The 27,858-nt window shown below is 39.2% G+C and overlaps 1 protein-coding gene and 1 long non-coding RNA gene across 2 annotated transcripts in view; one reads left to right on the forward strand and one right to left on the reverse strand.

Annotated features, from left to right (window-relative positions):
- The first annotated feature begins 1,866 nt into the window (after positions 1-1,866).
- On the forward strand, positions 1,867-20,146 carry LOC125391720 (putative dimethylaniline monooxygenase [N-oxide-forming] 6). The gene is made up of 8 exons (XM_085688003.2): positions 1,867-1,998; positions 8,586-8,774; positions 9,828-9,990; positions 11,852-11,994; positions 13,511-13,710; positions 15,727-16,082; positions 18,458-18,530; positions 19,655-20,146. The coding sequence occupies exons 1-8, from the start codon at positions 1,867-1,869 to the stop codon at positions 19,995-19,997; spliced, it is 1,599 nt and encodes a 532-aa protein (XP_085544129.2). The 3' UTR covers positions 19,998-20,146.
- LOC146894925 (uncharacterized) overlaps positions 1,885-27,858 on the reverse strand; it is a 38,213-nt gene continuing 12,239 nt past the window's right edge. Inside the window, exons 2-3 of the long non-coding RNA XR_015737896.1 lie at positions 2,853-2,895; positions 1,885-2,079 (exon numbers count right to left, since the gene is read on the reverse strand). This is a non-coding gene — a long non-coding RNA (uncharacterized LOC146894925). The remainder of the gene's footprint in view (positions 2,080-2,852; positions 2,896-27,858) is intronic.

The raw sequence follows: 27,858 nt of genomic DNA on the forward strand, positions 1-27,858 counted from the left end.
TAAATTGTCTTTCCTGCCTCTCTGCTGTGCCTGATCTAAAACAGAGCCAGGCAGGCACAGCCCCAGCAAACGAGGAGGCCTGTGCAGTGTGAGTAGGCTGGGAGGCAGAGAGGGAAGCCCAGAGACGCGAAGTAACAATAAATCAAGGCCTCTGGCTATGGTTCTGGGTGTTCCCTTAGGTCCATCAAAATACAAATCTAAGAATTACATAATGTGAAATTATCTAGAGACTCCCTAAACTCTCACAAATTTTACAATAATCAGCTCGGCTGGCAAATATCAACTCTTTCCACACTTGAGTTCTCTTGACTCCCTTAAAAAAAAAAAAGCTCTAATCTCCTGAGAAACCAGTCATCAGGCCAGTGAACAACTTGTTCACACCACCCTGCTCTGTGTGGTAGTCACTCTGCAAACCACCTATGGAGCTTGAAAACAGGAGATATGAAGTCTCCAGAAAAACCCGAGACCCACCGGGTAGTTTCTGTGACCTCATCTCCTGTGAGAACTCCTAATCCCCTCTCCTGAGGAACCACGGATGTCTCACAGTCTTCTAACACCCTAATAAAAGCTGAAGCTCTTTAATTTCAAAGTACCCTAAAGTCCCCAGATCCTATACAGCTACTTGAATTGAAATCGTGCTTTCCAAATCACTAGCGAGCTCTGGGCAGGAGAAATAAGAAACTGAGCACAACGGAAAAGCACTAAGGGTTGACACGGGCCAGTTCAACTGCGACTGAGAACACCGGGGAACTGATGCGTGAAGTTAGCACTTGGGTAAAAAGGGCCTGGTGGAAACGAAACTGCAGGGAAAGCTAGCTGCTTCCACTCTGGACTCCCTCCTGAACTGTACAGACTGGACCAACGGGGAGTGAGCAGCCGAGAAGGACCAGCTGGGGAGCAGACTCCCGACTTCACAGTCTGCTCTTCACGTTGGCCAGTTTCACAAACCAGCAGTCTACAAGAACTAGATCAGCAACTCCAATCAAGAAGTTTGAACTTTTTCCTCTTCTTATCCCACTGTTGGCACAACAGACTCTTTCCTTGTCGTTAGCTTTTGTTTACATTTTCTGTGATTTCAAAGCAAGAACAAATAAATGAATTGTTGGTCACTTAATCTCCCAGGGGTTTCACTTTACACCCAGGTGACCATATCAATCACAATTGTATTTTTCAGAGCCAAGGGCCAGGGCCCCAATTCATTGCCCTTCCTCCATCCCTTTCTTCCTTGCCCCTCATGCCCTCCTGGTCCTTCTCTTATTCCTACTGCACTCAATTCTTCTCTTCCAGGTTTGAACAAAGCTCTACACCATGAAAAATACAAAGAAACAGGAATTTTTGCTTTAAGAAAAAATAACCCCGCCCCTTTCTCAATTTTGACATTAAAAGCCATTCTCGTCTACATTTGGAGAGTTGGTGGTTCTCTGGGCAGAGGAAAAAAGGTGGTTGGTTAAGAGGTAAAATCCCTTGAAATCAGGTAATTGGTATTCACAGATGTGATTTGATGCAATGGGTTTCTCTTCAGAGGTGCATTTCTAGTTCTGAATCTTGTATTTAACTCTGAACTGTAGAGAAGTGTCTTTTTTTTTAAATTTCAAGCTACTGAAGCTTCATTTGAAATTCTGAGCATTGGTTTGCTGACCTTGGCAGTCACTGGCTTGGTTATTTCTGAAAGAATGGAATAAACAGAAGAAGGCAGGCTTTGTGTCTTTTTATATGCAATGAACACACACTTTAATGTGCTCCTGTGTCTCCTTGTATTAAGGTGGAGATCCTGACGCATAAGCCTTGCCCAAAAATTTCCATTGAAAAGCCACTAAGCATCAAAGGACATTTTTTTTCTGAAGATTTTTTTTCACTCCATCTACCATGGGCAAGAGAGTGGCCATTGTCGGAGCTGGTGTCAGTGGCTTGGCTGCAATAAGATGCTGTCTGGAGGAAGGGATGGAGCCCATCTGCTTTGAAAGGAGCAATGATGTCGGAGGCCTATGGAAATTCTCGGTAAGTGGTCCGTCTCTAGGACGTGAGAGGTAGAAAGATGGTTTCCTTTGCAAATCGCATCCGATCAGTTCTCATTCAGACCTGGAAGACAAATCACAAAAGGCCCAGGTCTGGAAAGTTAAGTCTAGAATCTCCCATCACTCAAAACTACTTCACAGCAGCAGGGCTGAATGTAGCTGAACCTTAAAAGATGTTATCAAAGGAAGCAGATCACTTTCCTATGTAGTTCTAGTCTCTGGCTCATCAACAATACCATGACCTGGCTGGTGGAGTCCAATTCTCCAAGGGACAGAGGTGCTAATGTCACTAATTAACTAAAAATAATGCACAGTCACCTTTGTGTGTCCCTGCAAAGATTCTATCATTTATTCCTCTTAAACATCAACAAAACAGTTTCAAAAATCTAAACTAAAATCCAATTCTAAGTTCTATTTAAACTCGGATTTTCCAGGCAGTTCTTAGGCAAGTTGGCTACCGCACACTGGAACTGAAATACTCATCCGTCAAACACAGAGATTGGAAATTAGGTTACCTCTAATGTGCCTTGCAATTCCAACAGGATATGATTTCCCTGTGTCTCTCTGAGCAGTTATAAATTATTATAAATGTTGGCTGTGTGTGTGGTTATTGGATTGCCTGTCAATTCTAAGTCTGAAGGAGAAAAATTATGATCTTTGCCATCTAGTCTTAAAAACAATATGGCCATAAAATATTCAATATAAATATAACATTTAAGTTTCAAAGCCAAATCTGGGAGCACTCTTAGCTTTTGTGTTTTGAATTTTCCAGTCAATGTGACTACACATAAGTGATAAATAATTTTGGTTCAAAGAGAGTGTATCCACGACACTGACCTTGTAACCATCCTTCTCTGTTTCGGTTTTTGTTCTTGTCCACCTGCAACAACAACAACAATAACAAACTATTTTCCCTGATAGAGAATGTAGTTCTGACTTAGAATGTGTCTGTATTCATCTCATGAGTCTTTTCTGTACTTTTTGTTCCTGCTGAATGCAAAGTATCACATGAGATACATTGTCACAGACTTTATTTTCCATTCTGGAAATAAGTTATTTAGAGAATTCCATTTTCTTTATATCTGCCCAGAGAAGGGTCACCAGCTTAGACTAAGATGACTGCCTACAATCTCATCAGCCATAGCTAAATGCTACATCAGCATTAGATGCTTCTGTTTTGTGCTAGCAAGGAGGATGAGAAACATGTGACACAATTATTTTTCTACATAAGTGGCTTCCAGTCTGCTGATGAGAGGAGTCATAACTTAAGTTCACAATACTTGGATATCAAATAAACAAGAATTCATTTGATAGCGATACCTTTCACAGGATAATGACAGAAATAATCTGACTATGAGCTATATAATGGAACCAGTCTGGGAAAAAAACTGAGTATATTCTCAGAGGCACTTTAGCTATCAGATTATTAAACAGTAAACCTCAAGAATTTGGGATTTCTCCGGGGTCTCAAGTTAAGAAAAGAAAAGCCTGGGCTGTTCAGCGAGGAAGCTCTTCTCTAGATGAAAGAGCTTTGCAACTTTACAGAGATGATGATGATGGGTCAGTGGGGGGTGGGACCATGCCTTGGCTTGAACTGCTTAGATGTGCGTATCATTGGTCATCTATTTAAATATCAGTCTCATTTTAGGACCATGGAGATGAACTGGAGTGGAAGGATAACTGGTCCTTTCCCTTTTCTGATTTTTACTATTAATTTGGCTGACCTAATCGGCTTGTTGAGGATAGGTGGACATCGCTGGCATCTTGGGTCACAGACTACGGCTGAAACTTCAGTAACAGCAAAATAAAAAAAAAATCCAAAATGTTATACAACTATTTCTACTTTTATTTTATTCTATAGAAATTTTTATCATGTTTGATTATAGACAGGTACCCCAGACCTTACTAGGAGACTATGGATCATCATTCAAAACTGTACATATTCTATAAATTATAAATTAAGTGGCCCTTAGTATCTCAGATAAAAAGTTGTTGACAAGCTAACCTTCAGTTAATGTCAACTCAGGGGATAAAAAGCTACTGAAATCTTCATAAGTCAGGGGGAAATTCCTCCAGAACCAGGAGCCCTGTGAGTGTTGTCAAAGGATGTAGATCTCTATATGATGTAGTTTCAGATGCCCTTCCCTTCATGATCTGTGAGTGGTACCCACTGCCATATGGATGTATGGCAGTGTGCCAACACCAGCATTATAAAAAAAAAAAACAAAAACAATCATGAAATGTACACGTTGTCAGCATCCAAAAAGGAATCTGACTTAGCCATTGTCGCCACCTCAGGAAGCTTACATAAAGAAGCAAAAAGTGGTGGTTTACTAAGATACAAAGTCAGACTCTGGCTGTCCGCAAGGTACAACATCTCTTTTCCATCAAGTTATGTATATAAGCAAAATTGCACTCAGGGTCCCGGTGGGCGTGTGAATACCTTCAAATGCTTGAAACTTTAGCCTCCTCTGCTCATCCCTAAGCCTTTTTTCTTTTCTAAGAAAAGTTGCTTTGCACAATGTGCACAGACAGGAATTTTTGAAGAATGTATTATACAAGCTTTCATCTTGCAAGTCCCTGCTGTGCCAGAGGTGTGCCAGAGGTGTTGTGCCAGAGGTGTGCCAGAGGTGTGCCAGGAGGTGTGCCAGAGGTGTGCCAGGAGACAGAAACCTGAGCACTCCCAACTCTTCAGTGTATGCTTTGTTGAGAAACGGAAACCAAGTGGGCTTTAAAGAATGGCAGATTAAATGTGAATGAGTTTTAAGTTTCATGCATTCTTATTGGACATCACATCCTTAAAAGATTTGGTTAGTTTTACAACAAGAAATGTCTTTCATGTAAGTATTAAACAGGGCTTGACCCTGCTGAACTTTGGTGCATTCAGGGTAATGTGACTGTAACTAGCCCTAAAGAGACACCTACATTCCCCAGCCTATCAGACTAGGGAAACAATGGACACCCCACAATGGGAATGTCTCCCAGAAATCTTATGCTGGGAGAAGGAAAATGCTGGAAGCCTTTGTATCTCTGAAAAGAGATTTAATAGTACTGACTGCATTAACACTTGGTAGGCCACAGTGTATGATGAAATGGAAGCCTAGACAATGATGGGTCAATGGTGGGCAGGACCCCACTTTGCCCTGGGCTACTTAATGTATATAAACTTTAATATCACTTCAGGACTTGTATGATGGACCAAAGCAGGTCACTGGATCTCATCGTCCTTCTTCCCAATGGCCACATTGACTAAAGCTCCTTTATCTGCTTTTTACTATTAATTTTGCTATTTCAATTGACTTCTGGAGAACAAGTGGCTGAACTTGACTTTTGGGGTACAGATTATAACCCCAACTTTGGTAATATGGTCATCATACACAGCAATTAAAATTTTCTCAATAAACTAGCAGTAGATTGGCATTCTTTTGGCTTAAGAAAAATGAAAACAACAGAATCAGAATACTCTGAACTTATTTTTCTCACTCACTCATTCACGAATTAACTCAACAGATATATCCTGAGTGTACACACTGCTGTTTTAGGCATAGCATCAAGCAAAAAGCACACTAGGAAGCTAGTATTTTACATTTTCCTTTATTTTTAAAAATTTCATACCTGCATACAAGAAAGTATGATTGTATCTACCTCCCATTCCCTCTCCAACTCCCCTCTATCCCTTCCCAGCTTCATACCTTGTTTTAAGTAATCCACTAAGTCATTACTGCTATCCACATGTGAATTGGTGTGGGGCCAGTCACTGAAACATTAGAAACCCCCCAATGGCTATAGAAGTAAAAGGAACTGTGATGTAAGCAAATATGCAGTTAGGAAAACAATAAGGACAACAGAAGCTTGGTGGATGCAAGGATAACTGACAGATGACGAGAGGAAGAAAAGGAAGGCAAGTTAAGGGAAGCAACTTTGAAACTGGAGCTGGAGAGTTTCTTTAAGCCAATAGAAAGTCCACAGATACACAAAGATGAAATATGAGCGGCAATAAAGGCTCAATAAAATATGAGCGGCATAAATATGAGACTGATAAAAACACACAAGGAACATTCTGGAATTCACTTCAAGTCCTTAAGTCACTTATGACCCAGAGCAAAAGAGGGTAGATGTGGAAACTCCAGACAGAATGACAATGTGTTGATAATGTACCCACCACAGCTGGTCTCTAGCTCCAGGACACAGTCTCTCAGACTAAATCAGAGTTGGAGCTTCATTCCCATCTGACCTGCTCAAACCACCTCACATAACTGAAATAATGAAAGGGCATGCTTTTTGAAGCAACTGCCTGTTGTTGTACAATTCTCTTAGGTGAAGAACAGCCTCTGACGTTCTCTTTCCATGGTAGGATGGCCTAGAATCAATGCAGGGAAACACATGGACTTACTTAATCAATAGTCCCAGGTCATATTATCCCTTTTCCAGAGCAGTCTTAACATTTTTCACTAGTCCCTAGCCCACAACTAAGCACCCACCTCCTTTCAGTGGGCAGTTGAGAAATCTCCTTCCCTCCTTGCCTCATCACTAGCAGCAGACAGCCCTATGAGTGATCAGCAATGGCTCAGACCCCAGAACCTGCCAGGCGGGAGCCTTCACCCTTTCTCTCACCTCCATAAATATTTCCAAGCAAGTCTTTCAAAGGATAAATATCTGAGCCTAGAGACTTAAGGGAACCGTGGCAACCGTTGGTGGAGGAAGAACGTATTCTCAACGTGAGGAGAGACACTGAGGCCTTAGGCTGAACCCTTCCTTCCCAGAGACACAGACCTCATGATCCTCTCTAGCTTTGTCTGTCTTGGTCTTCCAGAAGCTAGCCAGGGTGATCTAGAGATGGAGTCTTAAATCAAGCAACAATGTGACATCGCATCCCTCGCCTCTGTTACATAAAATTCCTTCAGGCCTTGGGGACACTGAGACTGCCAGCTTTGAAATATGTTTTCAAGGCAGCACCCCGTGTGCACCGATCCTGTCCACACAAGAGACAGGAAATGTTTATTTTCAATTTAGCTTCCGACTGCTTCTCAACAAGAAACTACTTTTCAATTACATAGTGGTTTGAAAATGGAATGTCAAGAAGTAACACACATTCTAAGTTCTGTGGTTTCCTGTGCAGTTTTTTTTTTTTTTAAGAGCGAATTCCCATAGCTGATGAGTAAAAGGCTCCTCAAACACAGATCTCATTTACAACAGTAGAGTTTCCCACAGCTTGCTCTCAGGACCAGCCAGCTGCACCAGTATCCCCTGCAGCTTCTTGAAGTACAAATTCTCAGGCTTCTCAGGTTTCTCAGACCATACATTAGAGGCAGGGAATCCAACATTTTGGAAGTGAAGCCCAGGAACCCACAATTAGGGGGATTTTCTTGTGATTCTGATTGCATCGAAGTGGATAAGCCACCTGCAGACTAGAATTTGTGGCTGGTGAAGAGGTTGCAGAAGTTCATGTAGCATCCACATAAGAGCAAAGCTACACATCCACTGTGCTGCTGTTACGTTGTTTTTCCAAGGTGAGCATGATATCAGAACTAGTGATAATGCAGGAAAAAGTAAGGAAAATGCTGAGAGATCGTAAAAGAACTAACACGAGATTAATTAGGCCAAGGAGGGTTGATGTGGGAAGAGATCAGCTCCGTACAGTTGCTATGTAAAGGACTTTCTATTGTATATCTGAAAAAATAACTCCTTTTTCATACATTTTACTGAAAAAGAATGTAATACAATACAATACATTCTGATTCAGTTTTCTTCTCTCTCAACTCCTCCCATATCCCTTTCACCTTCCCATCTACTTAACACTACACCTTTCTTTCTCTTTCTCTTTAGAAAGTAAACAGAAAAAATAATCAGATTCAAAAAGAAGAAAAACACACATACAAACACAAACAAAGCACATAATCAGAAACAATAACATAGAAGCAAAAGATCAGTAAGAGATCAAAAAAAGCCAAACAAAGCATCATGAGACAAAACCATTGAGTTTGTTTTGTGTTGACTGTCTACTGCTGGGCATGGTGTATACCCTTAAGTGTGGTTAATATACCCAGTGAGACTCCGTTGGAGAGAACCAATCAAACAAACTCTTGCCTAGCAGTAGTGGCGCATGCCTTTAATCCTAGCCCTTGGGAGGCAGAGGCAGGCAGATCTCTGTGAGTTTAAGGCCAGCATGGTCTACAGAGTGAGTTCCAGGCCAACCAAAGCTACACAGAGAAATTTTGTTTCAAAAAACCAAAAAGAAAAAAAGAAAAAAAACTCTTAATTTTTAATATTAAAAGCGGTTTTGCCCCTACTGGGTTGCCTTTTCCAGCTTTAATATGATGAGGCGTGCCTAGTTTTACTGTAACTTGATATGTCATGCTCGGTTGACATCCCTGGGAGTCCTGCCCTCTTCTGAGAAGAATGGAGGAGGAGCAGATCTGGGGGAGAGGGGCTAGGGGGCTACAGTTAGGATGTAATATATGAGGGAAAAAAGTCTTAAAAAGGGGAACTTGTTGACCAGCTAATAGTTGAATATTCTCAGAAAAGAGCACCATTCTTGCCTTCATTTTACAGTTTTGTTGTTCTTCCTAGAGTCACACGGAGGAAGGAAGAGCCAGCATTTACCAGTCTGTATTCACCAACTCTTCCAAAGAAATGATGTGTTTTCCAGATTTCCCCTATCCTGATGATTTCCCAAACTACATGCACCATAGCAAGCTCCAGGAATATATAAAGACCTTTGCTCAGAAGAAGGATCTTTTAAGATACATACAGTTTGAGGTAGGACTTTGTACCCAGTACCACTGGTATTAAAAGAATGAATCCACGAAGAAGGAAGGACACGGCATCAACAGCTTGTATCAAGTGTCTTGACTCCTGGCCAGTCTGTAGTTCTGTCATACTATTATGACACATTTATGCACTCCCCCTTCTGCCCAGTTCTTCTCAGAAACTTTTTAAATTCCTTAGAAAATACTGGAGACAGATCTACTATCATAGCAAAGTTTCCTACATCACTCTCTTCTGCTTGGAAAATAATTCAAAATTCTATCATTCACATTTGGACTCCTGTGGGTTCAATATCAATGAATCATGCATTGTCCAATCAAATGTGGCATTCGTTAGAAGTTACGACATTGTAAAAAGAGTATCAACGTCAATGAGCCCTGTCCTTTACCCTCTTAGCCCATTATATTCCTCCTTAATGAGTCTTAGAAGAGTTCTGAAGTGGGGCCATTGTTTTGGTAACTGGCAGTAGTGTTTTATATTTGTTTGAAAGCCCTGCCTTAAGTAATTAGTGTTAAATGAAAAGTGTACTTATATAGTGAAGGAAACAATTGACAAAATTATGACTTGAGGCTGTATTTACATAATTATTTTCACTGGGGTTCCAAATATATAGTTAAAGTTAAAATGTCCAGCTATCATTTTTCAAGTTCTTTTAAAAGTTAAAAAAGCAAGGTTAATTGAAAAGTAAAGAAACAGCTGCCTGGAGCTGGAAAGAACTCCAAAAGGCATTACCCCAAATGGCCTTTTATTGCATTTATCTACCCATTCCATCCATTCACCTACTTGTGGAATTCCAAATGTCAAAAATTGCCTTGATTTGTGGCAGTAATATCTACAGACATTAATCATGCTCCTGATACGTGCTTATATCATGATATGGTCATATAGGAAGAGAGAGAGACAGAAAGAGAGCAAGACAGAGAGAGGGATGAAGGGGGGGGTGAAGGAAGAAAAATAAGCCAAAAAAGAAACATAGAATTATAGAAGAAATATAGAATTATAGAAGAAACATAGAAGAAATTCCTTCTACTTGTTTTCTTTCAGACTCTGGTTTCCAGTGTAAAGAAAAGTTCTAGCTTCTTGGCCACTGGTCAATGGGTGGTTGTTACTGAAAAGAACGGGAAGCAAGATTCTCTGCTCTTTGATGCTGTGATGATTTGTTCAGGGCACCATGTATACCCCAATATGCCAACTGACTCTTTTCCTGGTAAGCTTGAAATATATAAAATAATATTTGGATTTATAGGCAAACATCTAGGGTTAAAGGATATCGTTCTCCCAATAATTGTATTTAAATTACCAGAAACATCAAAAGTAAAAAAATATTTATGTATGATGATATGAAAAATATAATAACTTATTCCCTAAGCCCCAAAGACTGTACAAATGACAGACAGACAGACATGAGTAAGTCCTAGCACATGTGGGGACTTTGAACACTCATATGCAAAAATGTGGGGTTCTGCCAAAAAATTAAAGTAAAATTCTTCTTTTTGCCTTCATTTGCAATTTACAAGGGAATTTTAATAATCTCAATGTTGTGTGTGTTATGCATGCAAAACTTATATTTTGATGTGTACGTGTGTGTGCACATGCATTGTGTGCATGTACATGCATGAGTGTATGTGTATCAAGAGTAGTAGTTGTTGCTGCAGCAACAACAGCACATTCAGTTGCTGTCTTAGTTTGATTTTCCATTGCTGTGATAAAACATCGACCAAAAGCAACTTGAGAAGCAAAGGGTTTACTTCAATATACAGTTTATAGTCCACTGTGGAGAGAAATTAGGGCAGGAACCTAGAGGCAAGAACTGAAACAGAGATCATGAAGGAATACTGTTTATTGTTCCCTGTTGACTGAGGTTTCTGTTCCACCAGGTTCCACAGTCATTAAGTCCCAAAGAAATCACACAGAGGCTTTCATTAATTATAAACTGATTGGCCTAGTAGCTCAGGCTTCTTATTAACTCATAACTTATATTAGCCCATAATACTTGTCTGTGTTAGCCACGTGGCTTGGTACCTATTCGGTGAGGAAGTCACTTCTTGTTTGCTCTGTGTCTGGCTTCCTCTCTCTCTGGGTAATGACTGCAAACTGAAATTTCCCTCTTCCCAGAATTCTCATTGCCCTGCCTCCACTTCCTGCCTGGCTACTGGCCAATCAGCATTTATTAAACCAGTACAAGAAGCACATCTTTACAGGGTAAAACCACTGCCCCACAGCAGTTCCCCATGGCTCACCGAACTTGCTTTTCCATGCAGCCCAGAACCACCTGCCCTGAGGTGCCACTACCCACTCTAGGTTCCCATGTCAGTCAGGAATCAAAGGGGCTGGAGAGATGGCTCAGCCGTTAAGAGCATTGCCTGCTCTTCCAAAGGTCCTGAGTTCAATTCCCAGCAACCACATGGTGGCTCACAACTATCTGTAATAGGGTCTGGTGCCCTCTTCTGGCCTGCAGACATACACACAGACAGAATATTGTACACATAATAAATAAATAAATACTTAAAAAAAATCATGAATCAAGAAAAGGCTCCACAAGCTTGCCTACAGGCCAGTCTGATGGAAGCATTTTCTGAATTGAGGTTTGCTCTTCCCAGATGATCCCAGCTTACATTAAGTTGATGGAAATACTAACCAGAACAGATGCCATCCAAAAATGAAAAAGTGATATCAAGGAAATAAATACACTCAAAAATCTTCCTGCCCTCTATTCCATTTTTCAGCCTCCTTTCCTTCTACTCTCCACCATCTCTCCCTCCCTTTCTGCCAATTTCTTCATCTTTTAACACATATAGCGTTATCACCCAGAAATGATACTGCGATGAAATTCTTAAAAACAGGTTAAGCATTTAGTTTACACAATAGCCTTTAGATAGTATTTAAAGAATTTATTATTATTATTATTAAAATGGAAATAATAATACCTCAAAATTTTTAAGGTTCCCCAGAAGTAATCATTTCAGAGTTTTCTGGCAAAACTCGCTAAATGGACAAGTGTATTGTAACTATGGGATTTTTTTTAAGTGTAAAAAGTGTGTCTTCAAAATTTTTGAAAATCAACTTAGGCCTAGAGCACTTTCAAGGCAAGTGTCTGCACAGTCGGGATTACAAGAGCCCAGGAGATTTCCAGGGGAAGAGGATCCTTGTGATTGGCCTGGGGAACTCAGCATCTGACATTGCTGTTGAACTCAGTCATCTGGCTACACAGGTATGCGACATAGAAGTTTTCTGGGATAGAAATATGCCATTAAGTCAGCCTGGAGGCTGGGGAAAGAGTTTCCACAGCATGTTGTCTGTTTTCTGAAACCTTCCAATCATGAGGATTTAAGTGAGTTCTTCCGGAGAGGGAAGACAGTCTCTCTTAATATAAAGATATTTGTTCTGCTGAAATGGAGGCAAATGTCTGAGAGTGTGAATAAGTGCATATATAAACATTTACCTTTCGTTCTAATTTTATATTTTAGTAGTTTTCAAACTAGCTGGTTCTTAGTCAGGCTCCATCTTTATTTATTTAACGTTTCTTACCACCTACCGTGAGAAAGACACCGCCTGCCAGTGTAAAGCTCTGGAGCATCACGCAGTGTGGCTTTTACCATCATTCATTGATTCACTCATTCAGAAGCAAGTATTCAGCAAATGCCAGGTGCTATTGTGTGTCAAAATTATTCTAAATTAAAATTAAAGATATGGGCTAGACTAGATTATGACTTTAAGGAATAATCAGTGGGTGGAGATGGGGTGATAAATATATAAATCATCTCCGAAGGACGTGATGAGTCTCCTTTGGAATTAGGTGTGGCAAAAAGAACAAAGAACCTAATTTAACCTGGATAAAGTCAAGGAAAGCTTCCAGGGGGTTCAAGCTGTTGTGACTAGTAGAGCCCCGAGAACCTCGACCTATTTTTAAGCAAGCAGATACTAAACAAGTTAACTCCTAAATGAATGGAAAGACAACTTTGTTTTTTAAAAACTAAGAATCTCCCTGCTTTGTCACAACGATAGTAAATACACCAACAATTAACCTGGCAGACTGAGATGACTTCCATAGCTTGGGATGAACAGATGCTTTGTGTGTACGTGTGCAGGGAAGACTAGGAAAGGGGAGGAGGGACAGACAACAGCATTATCTGTGCATCTCATCAATCTAATTACAGCTTCCCGTTTAGCTCCATTTCCCCAACTCAGTCCAACCTCTTCTACTGCCCACAGCTTCTAGGGTTCTCTCAGATGACAGGTCTCTACCTGCCATCTTAGTCTATGAGCTCATAAAAATTAAACCAAGCTCAGGTGGCTACAGAGGCTTCTTTTTTATTTTTTTAATGATTTATTTATCTTTATTTTATGTGCATTGATATTAAGGTGTCAGATCCCCTGGAACTGGATTTTCAGACAGTTGTGAGCTGGGAATTGAACCCGCGTCCTCTGGAAAAGCAGTCAGTGCTCTTAAGCGCTGAGCCATTTCTCCAGCCCTACAGAGACTTCTTATACCGGATGTTGTGGTTATAATTCTTTGAACAGCTTTACATCAGTGCTTTGGAGTGGTGGGGGAGGACTCTTACCTCCCTCTAGCTGCAAAGGTAGTGTGTTCATCGAGACTCACCTCTTAGAAAGTGTTCCTAACTGGACGTTGAACGAGACACATAGATATACCTCCAGAGAACTGTGTTGTGTTTACTTATTTGTCACGGAGGGATGTTGAAATCTGTATTGTCTCTCCCATCCAGGTCATTATCAGCACCAGAAGTGGTTCCTGGGTCATGAGTCGGGTTTGGAATGATGGGTATCCTTGGGACATGGTTTATGTCACCCGCTTCGAATCCTTCCTCCGGAACGTCCTTCCTTCATTTGTCTCTGACTGGTTATATGTCAAGAAGATGAATACATGGTTTAAGCATGAGAACTATGGCCTGATGCCTTTAAATGGGTATGACAAATTGTACATATTTTATCCTTCAACCTAAGAGAGTAGTTACTGGTTTAGGTTATTTCTACCCGGTTCTAACTTTCATTATCCCAATGAGTCTAATGGGAATAAATTAAGAATTTCTCGGATGGCATAGTTTAAACCAAAGATCATATTCAGGTTAGAAATTAGTCCAGAAATGTGGTAGATATGCAAAGTGAAGATGGATGAGGTAAACAGGTCATCCTGACAAAGAAAATTCACTTAACTACAATCCATTACATAGAACGTATGGGCTGAACAATCTCAAATTGGATTTCTTTACAAATATCTATGTTTATAGATAAGTGAGGATACCAATAACAATCTCTTCTTCTGAAGATAGCAATATTTAGAGAGATAAATATAAATTTTTAATTTACTTTATTAACTATATAAAAAACTTACAAATGCAGGTTCTTTTTAGTCTCAGATTACATAATGTGCTTGTAAGGAAGACCAATGTACTATAAATCACCATGTCTCGGCAAATAGAAGACCCAGAACAGGAGTGAACGCTCCTTCCCACATCCTGAACATTTTGAAAAGCATGGAATATGAAAAGCCATGGAACTATCTTGATAAAACTGATGTGACCCATAAAATTAATAAGATTCACTCCTTTACTTCTTATCCAGATAGTGCTCAGTACACACTAACTGGGGAAGCATTGTGGATAGAAAAGTCAGTATATTCATAGGAAAAACGGAATATTTGGTGGGAAAGAACATTTCACAGTGAATTCTTCCCTTCTGGCCCATGCCAGCCAAGAATTCCATTTGTTTGGAGAAATGTGCTAAGGAAAGCAAGGAGGAACCGTGAGTTGGAACACCAAACACCACATTAAAGAGTCAGAGCCTCCTCCCGAGGCTCTTACCCTACCCAGATTTAAGGACTGCCTAGACACGCAAGGAGAAGAAATGTTGAATTTATGTGTTCAGAATTTTGTTTAACATAATAAAAGTTACAAAATTTGATCTCGTTAAAATGGTTTATCTTACAAGAGTAACTATAATTTATATTGGGGCTTTACCATTCAGACAGGATAAAGCCAGTTTTAAAAATCCACTCATTCTCAGCACTAAGCTCCCCCTTTGAAAAGGCTCCAGAGACCCTAAATTGCAGTTGACATCTTTTCATTCCTCCCTTGGTTGAGAGGAGAACAAAGAGTGAAAACAGGTATGCCGTGATCTCCTTGTTAGCTTCCTAATAAGGCAAAGGGAGAGGGGACACAGTTACAGAGGGGATTAACAGTGTGGAAATACAGAAATAAATACCAATATTCGCAGAGTTTCTATGTTTGTGAGATACTTAGAGAAAATTCCAGAATCTCTGAAGAAAACTTATGTCAATGTGAAATATGTTTCATGAAAAAAATTCCATTGCCATAAGTTTGGTAATGTACAGTATTAAAGGTGATTTCTTTCTTTGGGAAAGCAAAGAAGTTGATGGAAGAAAACCAAACATGATGGTAAGACATCTCATCACCAAAAATCTAATTTCACTATGCAAGGCCTTCCAATTATAATAGTAGTTAACATGCAGTGTTCTTGTCCATGTTTAGTACTGCTCTGGTAGTCAGCCATTCAGTGATAATGTCCTGTGAGGACAACTTTGCCTTTATCCCAGTTATACACATAGAGAAACAAATACAGAGCAATGTGGCTGGGAATGAACGTGTACTGTCTAGCTTTAGACTCTTTCTTATTAACTAATTTATTATATCAAGACTTCATTTTTATTCTCATCTATTTGGGGAGTCTCCAAAGAATATAAATACACATAATAAAATTTTGTCTCAAAGGGCAACAAGAAAATTTCGGATAAATTCTTATAATTGTTCATAAATAGGAAAGGAATCCCACAAGAGAAAAGCCTCTAGGGGTCCTCGCGTTGGTGCATAACTGATCAAACATGGCTGCAATGGTGTGGGCTGTTGCAGGGATTTCATGGAAACAGCCATTACAGTCATGGTGCTTCCCTTTCACACCTGCACAGTCCCCTCAGGAAAGAACCCGTGTTCAATGACGAGCTCCCGGCCCGCATCCTATGTGGCACTGTGACCATCAAACCCAGTGTGGCAAAGTTCACAGAGACCTCCGCTGTGTTTGAGGATGGGACCGTGTTTGAGGACATTGACTGTGTCATCTTCGCAACAGGCTACGGTTATGCCTATCCCTTCCTGGATGACTCCATCATCAAAAGCAGGAACAATGAGGTCACCTTGTACAAAGGCATCTTACCTCCTCAGCTGGAGAAACCAACCATGGCAGTGATTGGCCTTGTCCAGTCCCTTGGTGCTACCATCCCCACAGCTGACCTGCAGGCACGCTGGGCTGCTAAAGTGTTTGCAAGTATGTGGGTCATTCTATCTTCCATTCACTAAGACAATAATTGCCTACTATACGCTGATGACTGTGGTAGGGATCCAACTGGAGCGAGGCAGACACGCAACTTGACTTCACAGATGGGGAGGAATGCGGAGGGGATGTTACCACAGGAGAAGTTTCAGGATGTTCTGGTAAGGAGAACTGGTCCAGGATTTATTTGTTCCATCTAGACAACGTTAATCAAGCCACAAATATGAGGAATTGCGCTGAATGTATGAAGAACCAGAAAATGAAAGATGAACCAGAAAATAAAATGAAAGACAGGTGTGCCAAGAAATAAAGAACCAAACAAAAGCCTAGATAGAGGGGCTTAATAAGCTGTATCAAAGAACTTGACCTTCTGATAGAGAAGTTGGGAGGAGTTTGCAAGGTTTTATGTAAGATAAAGGCAACAGAGAGATAGCTGCAGTGTTAGGGTACATATACTGAAGGGGTGCTGGGGCCAGGGGTGGTGGGCATGCCAGAAACCTACCATTACCTCTGTGTGACCCTCATGTTCCTCTCGCACTGTTGAAAGTCTTCTTTCCTTCTATTTTCCCACTGTAGACTACATAGTCTCAAGGGGCTACAAGAACTCTTACATGGGGACATATATATTACATGGAGAGAAGCGGTGACTTAAATATACTGATTTAAAGGCTACAATACTATTGATCATCATGATCATGAAAAGTGTCTTCTTATTCAATGGCTAAAACGAATTGAGCAGCACAAATATATCTTCCCTAACAAACTACTGATTAAAAACTCATACCAAGGAAAATATGAAAGCCACAGAATGAGTTTAAAATGTACTGTGGATACATATGTTTTTATTTCAAATGTACCATGAAGAATGATTTTTTAAAAATATTGTCATGACAATATCTCCTGAGTAAATTGGGAGCATGGGGACTTTGGGGGAGGCTTGAAGAGGAAGGGAGGGACAGGGAGGGAAGCAGAGAAAAATGTAGAGCTCAATAAAAATCAGTAAAAAAAAAAAACTGTTCAAAGCAAAAAAAAAAAAAACCTAAGGCAGCCATACATGCAAGCAAAACACTCATAAAACAAAATAAATCTAAAAACATATTGTCATGAAATCTTAAATAAGAACACTCTCCAGTACAATGGTTCCATTGTCTTTTATTCTTTATTCTTTTTCTTTTTTGTTGACTTTATTGATTTATACATTTTTCTCTGATCCCTTCCTTCCTTTCCCCTCCCCTTCTGCCCTCTCCCATGATCCCCATGCTCCCTATTTTCTCAGGAGATCTTGTCTATTTTCCATGTAGATTAGATCCATGTATGTCTCTCTTAGGGTCCTCATTGTTGTCTAGGTTCTCTGAGATTGTGAATTGTAGGTTGGCTTTCTTTGCTTTATGTCTAAAAGCCACTTATAAGTGAGCATATGGTTTTTTTTTATTCTTACTAGCCCAACTGTGTGCCCAGAGCCTGAATTCTTATGAGAATGGTGGATACAGTTCAGAAACCTAGACAACTTACATTAAACCAAGAGCATCATTTATTCGTATGACAAATACTCATAGAACTCTGTCTTGTCGCTTACTTAGGTCACAATTCCAAATCAAACAGACAGGAATTCTGATCTCTCTCCCTCTAGTGAAATACACAGCAAACAGTAGCTATAGGGTGCTATTGAGCAGATAGTCTATGTGGTGTTCATGCACCATAAATATCATAGCAACCTCCTTCTACTGTTACAGCGGTAAGTAACTTACAGCCAGTCACAAGAGATGAACTCTCAAAGAAACCAAAGCTTGTGGGCCATCCCTTATTAAACATCCAGATGAATGCTGACATTGGAATGTGGCTTCTCTTATTATCTATTTCACTTACCGTGGACTTTAGTATCAACTATTTCTAGATTACTACTTGAGAGAAATTTTAATGGTGGATATAGATGAGAAGCCTGGACACAATTACCCCATTATATGAAATGAGGTATTGCAGAGGTATGCTGAGGACCAGGCTCTGCGTGATGTTACATAAACATCAAGGAGGTTGGGTAACTATAGCTGCAAGCATCTCTGCTCTGATCGTTACACACAGGCTGGCTTTTCTATCCCCACAAGAGCATTTGCCTCCCAGGTCTCTGTATTTGTGAACTGTCATTTGGCTAATGACACCAAAGAGAGCTATTCTTAACACAAAACTTTTTATTAAATAAGATCGCTTGATTATAATGAACACACAAATAAAAATATCACGTGGCTAAATTAAGGTGCCACTCAAACACTTTTTATGGATTTGTTTCATAAATAACGAATCCCAGTCTGTGTTGTCATCAGGAACTAATGTCATTGTCTTTTTCCCTGTCTCCCTCCCCATACGTTTTCCAGACACATGCACGCTGCCAACGACAGATGAAATGATGGATGACATCGATGAGAAAATGGGCAAGAAGCTCAAGTGGTGAGCACCTACACCTGCTGAGCAAATGAGTTCTCAGCTTTTGCTTCATACATAGAAAACACCAAGAAGGTTTTTAATGTTGCCAACCGTAACAGTTCATTGATTTTTTTTTTAATTCTGGCTGTAACTGATCTACATTAGGTGGAAAAACACTCTCTGCTCCTGTAAACTTAGGAGAGAGCGATTTGACCCTCCATGGAGGGTGTGAAAACTATAGAGATACCTGAGTTCTGCAAACAGAGTTGGCAGCCAGAAGCTTCCTGTAAGACACCTCCCTGGGTGCTGGAACCTTCCTGTACCACCAAAGAGCAGTTCAGAAATCATGGAAACATCTGGTTCCAAATGTCCATAGTAATGAGGTTAGGAAGTGACTTCATGTCTTTCCCCAAAAGCACACTCTCTTAAAGAAAACTAGTTGACTGGCAATTGAGCAATAGAATCTAATTTTCTGTTGATAAATTCTAATAAAAACACATCTATTCAGTTCAGCTACCTTTGTGTATTCTGGAAAAGAGAGTATTCGCTTCCAAGTTCAATTCATGCTTATCTGTGGCTAGGTCAAAATGTACTTTTTCAGGTTAATTAGTACATAAAAGAAAATTCCTCTTAAATTACCTATTAAAATCTGTTCAAAGTACGATTAAATTCAAGATCCAGGTTGGATAAGTAAAGAATTGTGTAGGAAGTTTGCTTTCTCTTTCCAGCCTCCAGCATACCATTCAGTGAATGCCCTGGGGTAGACATCAGCTCTAGAATTTAGAGGAGAAAAGAAATGGACCCCTCAGTCCCCACTTAACCTAACCCAACCCAAAGGGCACATCTCAGAGATGCTCGTACTCCAGCTAGACATGAACACAAGTAAAAAGAATGGGGGGGGGGAAGGTTCAAATGTCAGCAACAATCTTCTTTAAGTCACGTGAGGGCACACTCCAGCTGAGAGGATGACATGACTGACTTACCTTACAGCAATGCTAGCAGCGCTGAAGCTGGCAAAACCTAAACGTAAAATGAACCTGCCTAAGAATCTAACGTGGGCAGGCTGGATGTGCTGTGCAAGAGACATTAGTTACAGCACAAATGTTCTATTTGCAACTATGACAGTCATTTGGCTTTTCTGTCCTCAGGTTTGGCCAGAGCAACACTCTGCAGACAGATTACATCACATACATGGATGAGCTGAGCTCCTTCATAGGAGCCAAGCCTAACCTGCCCTGGCTCTTCTTGACTGATCCCCAGCTGGCCCTCGAGGTGTACTTCGGCCCTTGTAGTCCATATCAGTTTCGACTGATGGGACCAGGAAAGTGGGATGGAGCCAGAAATGCCATCTTGACCCAATGGAAGAGGACAGTGATGCCAACCAGGACAAGGGCTGTCGGCGAAGCACAGAGACCCTGTCATCTTTATGACTTGCTAAGAATGCTTTTCTTCCCAGTGCTCCTTCTGGCTGTTTTGTTAACCTTTTATTAAGGATAAAACTTTTCCAGTGCCAGAGTCTAGCCTAGAAGTGCAATCACAGACTACAATATACAAACACATGTAGGCACACACAGTCGCCAAGGGCCCCTCCTTTCCTTCCGGCAGATGTGAAAGAAATCCTGGATCATTGGACTCAAAAGATAAATAAAATGGAAAGTTCCCAGCCTATCTGTTCCTGATGAGAATCTTTGCTTTAATAGGCTTTTCACATGTTGAACTGAAGTTTGGGGTGTTTGAGATAAGGGGGAAGCAGAAGGGAAGTTGGAAAGGCAGAAGCAGACTTTCAGGCTAGACAAGGTTTAAAGAACTTTGTAGGGGGTGTGTTAGATATTGCAGCAGCAGCATGTTTTACACAACATCAGCTGAAATGTTTGACCATAAATGAATACAGGGAGATGGGGTTCTAGCACTACAACATCTTAAATAAGATGAACATAGAGAAAATTTCTAGGAAGAGGGCTGGATGCATAGCTCAGTGACAAGAGTACCTACCTGGCACGTGCCAGGACTAGAAAAGATGGGAAAACATTTCCACTCCAAACTTCAAAACTAAGATGGCCACACTCATGAATTCCATCAAAAATTTGAGAAATCCATGATACAAATTATATAAAAATTGATCATAAAATGCAAAAGACAGATTATTCTCTGATTAATTTTATGAGACTAGCATCACTCTGAAACTTAAAACTACAAAAGAAAATCTAGATCAATATCCCTCATATATATATATATATATATATATATATATATATATATACACACACACATACAAACATTTCTTTTTCAAGTCAAGGTTTCTCTGTGTAACAGTCCTAGCTGTCCTGGAACTTGCTTTGTAGACCAAGCTGGCCTTGAACTCACAGAGATCTGCCTGCTTCTGCCTCCTAGGTGCTGAGATTAAAGGCGTGTACCACCACTACCTGCCACATGCAAACATTCTTAATAAATGCAAAATATAATCCAACCATATATAAAATGAACAGCATATCACCAAGTAAGACATTTCCAGAAGAGAATGCTGCTTCGTGAATAGCATAACTCATCTTTCTAATAAACTAAGCTGAAAATAGGAAAACTATTTGAGTTCAATTAACATCTTAGACACAACACAAAATGTCATAACTCCACTAAAAATTATAAATTGGACTCCATCAAGATTAAGAACAGTTCCAATATCTTCTTGAGGGAAAATAATAAGTACATAGATATCTTTGGCAGCTATGCTAATTTTATATACAATAAAAGCAAGATAAATACCTCAAACTATCAACTTGAAGATATAAAATAGAGAAGAGAAACACTGGATTTGAGGGAAAAAATCTGTAGCAGTGTATCCCAGTAAACAAGGGCTTTAAATAGCTTTACATTACTCGGTCCAGGGTAATAGCAGACCCAATCATGGCATTTTCATTTTTTACTATCCAGGGAAATAAAACCAAAGATCACTGAGAAGTGGCCCTAGTAGCACACTGACCAAAGAGCCATTTCACTTTTAGCTTTGGGAGCTTATTCTGATCAATGTGAAATCTGTGTTTGTGTATATTTGTAGATTCAGGGTATATGATCAAATCTGATATAAGGACTCTACCAAACTGTTGAAGGAGGCCACTTATTAGTTTCCAGCTGCTTAGCCCCAAAATAATCACACAGAAACTGTATTAATTAAATTACTGCTTGGTCCATTAGCTCTAGCTTATTATTGGCTAACTCTTATATATTAATTGAACCCACTTCTATTAATTTGTATATCACCACATGGCTATGGCTTACTGGCTGAAGTTCAGGCATCTGTCTGCAGTGGGGTTACATGGCATCCCTCTGACTCTACCCTTCTTTCTCCCAGCATTCAGTTTAGTTTTCCCCACCTAGCTAAGTTCTGGCCTACTATAGGTCCAAAACAGTTTCATTATTCATTAATGGTAATCACAGCATACCGAGGAAAATCCCACATCAGCTCCCCTTTTCTGTTTAAATAAAAAGGAAGATTTTTAACTTTAACATAGTAAAATTACATATAAAAAACAGGTATCAAACAAGAATTACAGTTACAATATTTATATCTATTTTATCTTTTACCATAACTAAGAAAAACTATAACTATAAATTCTTCAACTCCATCAAAGACTCCAGAAGGTTATAATATTACCTAAGCAAACATGAAGTACATTATAAGCAACTTCCAAAACTCTAGAATTGACAGAAACTTCTGAATACTTGGACAGTCACCCAAAGTTCTTCTGTACTTTTGGGGCTCCCATCTTCAGCCTACAGGTCAATTGTATATAGCAGACTTTTCCATAAAGCAGGAAATTTCAAAGACATTTCTGCCTATATTGGCATTTTTTCAGTCACCATATCTGGCAGATATGAAGCAGGAACCCTGAAGGATGGTCTCACCTTTAGGCAAGTTCAGCAGTCATTTCTCTGCAGGTTCTGCATATCCAGTTCACTAAGCAGTCCAGACGAGAGCAGTTTCTTGCCCAAATGGCTAAGCAGCTCCATAAGGAGCTTTTTCAATGCCCATATTCCTAGTAAAGTAGATTGTGCTTCCAGGAGCAGATGTGTCGCACTGTCATAAAAAGTCTCAATTTCTTAAAATATTTAAATGCAATACTCTGAATGTCTCTAAAAGATTTAAAGAATACCTTACTGAAATATATCTCTACATATCTAAAAAACTTAATATTACTACAAGCTTGACTATTATAGATGACTATCTATTGCCTATACTTCTTAATTATACATTACATTTTTAAATGAGCTGCACAAACACAATACCTTAATCAAGAGCAGAAATATATATTATATATGTATATATACATATTATATATACATATATATATATAAAATAAAATTGACTTTAAGTTTGTATCAATAAACCAAGATCCATACCAATGCAAATCTCTATAGCATATTCCCCTTTAAATGTAAAGAAACATTTATAAGCAGTATTTGGGAATATGGGCGTAATTCTTCTCCATACTGCTTCCTGCTGTTTATTGGGCAAAGTAAATTTTTGAATGGTATTCAAGAAGACCTTCCAGGGGTTCTTGGTCCACCAAACCGTATTAGTCTGGAAGCAATCCACAGGTTCTCATCCTCTGTAGAAATAAAAGAACCTCTCTCTCAAAGTAACATATCCTTAGACTCAAATTTTGAAGTCAGGATACCTTTATGTTGGTTTAACTTAGCAGTACATAACTATGAAATGTCTCTCTATAATTAGCTCTTTCACAGTCAAAAAATTCAAAGAAAACACAATAATTTGCATAATCTAGACTCTCTGTGAATTTTCCATCTTTAGTGGCTTGTTTTTACTCTATTACTTTTTCTACAAGTTTAATATTTATTTTATTATCTTTACTTCTTTCCTCTGTCTGTAGTCAGTCTCTTTAAAGTCTTTGTTGCATTTTTTTAAAAAAACCATTTGCTTCTTTTTATAACTCTCTGTACTCTTTTTCTTCTCTCTCCCAAGCCTACGTACATTTATCCAACATTGTGACGCATTTAGAGGTTTTTTATATCTGAATCTGTAATATTGTGTATCTGAAATCCTTTTCTGTCCTAGAGAGCTTTTAAAATGGTAAACAGCTTGGTCATAGCAGCTCTGGATGCTGGCTCTGCCTTCCTCTGCTTTTCAAAATGGCAGAATTACTATTACTGCTCACTCTGGGACTGCCAGGTAGAAGCTGCACTCAGCACTTTAACTCTGAGAAGAGTGTGCAGCACATAAACCCCTTTTATCTGAGTAATAGCTAAATATGCAATACAGAGCATTGTACAGCCTGGAAATATCTCTGTGTATGACAGCAGGAATCCACCATGTTCTCCTGCCATCCTGATCCCGCTGCCTGCCCAGGCAGGGGGCACTTAGCTATGGGCATAGTCTCAGTGAGCATACAACACCCAGGCCCACAAACCCTATTCAAGAGCTTCATAGCTGGACCTCCAGAGTCAGAGCTCGCATTGGCAGCACATGCGAGAAAGCCAGCATTTCAAAACTGCTGCTTTTTTTTCCTGCTACCACTGAATCAGGAAAACCTCTCTTAAAGGAGCCATGCCTCTGCTTGCTTCTAACAAACAGAGCCCAGTCAAGAAAATGCTGCTACCAAATCATGCTTAACTTTGTCTTTTTGTATCTAGAGTTCCTTTCCAAGCCCTCTCAGGTTTTATGTGGAGGTAGTCTACCACGTTGGCATACCAATTTGTAGAAGGAGGCCACTTATTAGTTTCTGGTTGCTTAGTCCTGAAATAATCACACAGAAACTGTATTAATTAAATCAATGTTTGGCCCATTAGCTCTTGCTTATTATTGGCTAACTCTTATATATTAATTGAACCCATTTCTATTAATCTGTGTATCACCACGTGGGTATGGCTTACTGGCTAAAGTTCTGGCATCTGTCTCCAGGGCTACATGGCATCTATCTGACTCCACCCTTTTTTCTCCCAGCATTCAGTTTAGTTTTCCCCACCTAGCTTAAGTTCTGCCCTACTATAGGTCCAAAGCAGTTTCTTTATTCATTAATGGTAATCACAGCATATAGAGGAAAATTCCACATCACCAAACAAAGTCTCTAACACTTAAAAAAAGAAAAAAAGAACCTTACCAGTCCATTATCGACCTCAGTCTAGCAGGTAAAACATTTTGCTCTGTATCTGCTGACACAAAAGTAACCATAATTTTACTGTCACACTTGATTACAAACTAGCATAGAGTGACAAATATTAAATAAAAATTTATATATATACATATGTATATATATATATATAATCTACAATCACAGAAATTCATTCTCTTCCCTTTGTTGTTTTTTTATACTGACATGCCTGAATCATTTGCAAACATTTCTTCATTAATCTCTCAGGCATGTTTCTAACTATCATCATTATCCTGACCTACTTCACATGAGGAAATCAAAGCTTCCAGGCAGACCAAGGATTAAAGGTGAAGCTAATCTTCTTACACCTTCATCTGGTGTTCTTTCCAAAAGGAATTTTACTACCACTTCCTCCAAGCAGCTCATTCTGACACTGAGAATCAAAAGGATATTTAATGTAACTTGCTAAGGACCAACCTTCATGTATGAAATGGGTAGCACTCTTCATTAATATGATTAAATATTAATAATTTTTATCTATAAATGTGCATATAATATTTACACATGTATATGCAAACACACATATATAATGCATATAGTATACATGTACATAGACATTATACATGCACTATTAATACAAATAAAATAGGTTGAGTCTTATCTATGAGAAGTGCTTCCTACTTCACATATAAAGAGTATTACATGTGTATTTATGCAGACATAATATATACAACATGGGCATGTTTATCTATATATAGTAAACAATAAAATTTTTATCAGGAGTCCAAAAAAGGTGTGAAGGGAGTCAGTATTCTAACTGAAGCAACACTCAAAGGCAAGCACATTAAAAATCTATGTCTTGGACTAGAGATATAGTTAAAATATCTCCTGATTTAACCTGTGGTTGACACATCTTCCCTATGTTATCTTGTCTCCTGTTTGATCACTCTGTGGACAGACCAGGCATTCATCCCCTTCCAAGGAGCCTTTAGGTAACTGATGATCTCTAGCATTTTCTCAGTGTGGTGATCCCTCACTCACAGAGACAGAAACCAACCCTGAGCCACGAAAGATCCTAGTAAATGCCAAGTTTGAATTCAGGAGCCATAGCTAGCTGCTCAACAACTAGAAGTAAGGTGTCCAATTGATTCTAAGCTAGAGGCCTAATTAAGTATGAAAATGCATAAAATGGGGGAGGAACTGACATCACCCTTCTAATTTAAAAGACTTAAAATGCCCCAGATGCACATCATGATGTAAAACAATGCAAAGCAAAATATCTGAGATCCGTCTGCACGTGCACATGAACTCCCCAAAGCATATTTTCAGTAAAAGAGAGAAGCAGCAAAATAACTGCACATTTTTCTCACTTGTGTGATTATATACATATATGTACAAATACACATATGTACAAATAAGTAAAGTATATGTATAAAACATATACACATACATTTATATAATTATATAAAAAATATAATTACATAACAATTATATACTATACACTGCCACAGGTATGACCACAGCTTACACTTCTTTGAAACCTTTAAAAGCCTTCTAATTACTTCTTTATAAGAGGACTGCTAAAGAAAGATAGAGCTAAGGAGAAATTTGCATGAATTTCTCGTCAACGTTGCACAAATATTAACCCCTGTTTGTGGGACTATTTTATTATAATCGTCAACAGGACTTGCCACAGCACCTCTTAGATCTCATTAAATGTCAATGGGGAAGCCATGGCATCGTGGAAATAGTGAACTAGAGTTTAGGGCCAACTTAGAGGTACTGAAAAGTGAAAACCTCAGGGAAATATTTGCTCTGATGCCTTCTGTGCTCCTTTTCCTCATTCTTCATCCTCCCCAGGCAAGCTGTAGAAAACACAATTCCTCTCTCCAAGGTAAGCCATAGTTCCATAGGACAGTCCATTCTTCATCAAATCTATGAAAATGGAGAGGTTATGTTATATCATAGGTCACTGATCACAGAACTATCAAGACATACAAAACTGTGGTCATATATATTTATATGCCTTCTCTTCCAATTGCCCCTTGTTGTGGGAATATTAGCCAGGATCCCTTCGATAAGACAAGAAAGAAATGCTCTTTCTTCTGATCCTACATTAGTTATGACTGCTGTTTTTAAATCTGAAAAACCAATGAAGACAATGAGCATTTAACATACTTCAAAAAAACAAACTGCAATCAGTTGCTATGGCAACACAAAACCTATCTACAAAAGAATTACAGTTAAATTAGTATCTCTTTGCTAGGAACATATTTAAGATCATTGCCACATTAGCAAGTGGTCACACTGCATTTGTTTGAAGAGAAATGCGTTTTCAAATTTTTCACTAATTTACCGTGTTGTTTAACACCGGAAGAACCTCGAGCGACATTTCCGTACATTGCTTCCTTTTCCTGCAGTGTTATTACTGTCATATGCGTGCTTTTTATTGCATTAAAATTTAATTCCACTTTTTTCGTCCTATGAAAGTTTTCTTGATAGAAATACGTTGTAAGACACTCAACGGTTCCTCATTGGTGAGCGTTTAGATTATTTTGGTTTTTTTTTCTAATATTGCTAGTATTTGCTATAAACTGCTTCATGCTTGCCGATGTTGTTCACTTGTGCTCAAGAATTTCCAGAGCACATGCCCGGTTTCCTCTTCCAGCTGCCCCCTTTCTCTACCTTTCATTGTCTAACTGGACTTAGCTCTCAACTTCATCTTCCTTGTCTTTATGATAGTAGAGTGTTTTACTGGGTACCTCATTTAGTGGTGCACCCTTCTGAGAGACTAGGACAGTTCAAACATTTAAACTGGGGACAAGGATGGGGGGAGCTTGTCAGCCCTTCACTTTTAGAGTTCTAGTTTTTTTCTTTCTTTTTTCTCCCCATGCTTCGGATTTGCTCTGCTTCTCTATTTCCATTCCTTCCCTAGAGTTATACATGCAAAGAGTCTCTTTAAACATCGCTTGTCCTTTCAAATCACTTTCTCTTTTATATCATAACAATTCTTCCCAAGTGTCTAAAAACTATTGAAATTTCTTTGCAGAGGTTTGTTTTCTAATCTGACTTGATACTTTTGCAATTTCATGATATATGGTAAATCTAATTAAGCTAGAGGCTGTTCATCTAACCCCCTAGTAGCTCATTTGCCTTTTTATTCTTCCTTCATGCATTTTTCTTCATTTATCTCTGCAGCATTGCATCTAGCACTGGGGAGAGACAGCAGGTGAAACCACAAAATGTGA

The sequence above is a fragment of the Myodes glareolus genome, chromosome 5 (assembly GCF_982192425.1).
Source record: "Myodes glareolus chromosome 5, mMyoGla1.1, whole genome shotgun sequence".
In the NCBI taxonomy this organism is placed as follows: Eukaryota; Metazoa; Chordata; class Mammalia; order Rodentia; family Cricetidae; genus Myodes; species Myodes glareolus.

Coding starts and splice junctions, on each gene's coding strand:
- LOC125391720 (XM_085688003.2), top strand. CDS start 1,867: ATGGGCAAGAGAGTGGCCATTGTCGGAGCTGGTGTCAGTGGCTTGGCT. Junction 9,991..11,851: donor GCCAACTGACTCTTTTCCTG/GTAAGCTTGAAA, acceptor AAATCAACTTAG/GCCTAGAGCACTTTCAAGGC. Junction 13,711..15,726: donor GGCCTGATGCCTTTAAATGG/GTATGACAAATT, acceptor ACACCTGCACAG/TCCCCTCAGGAAAGAACCCG.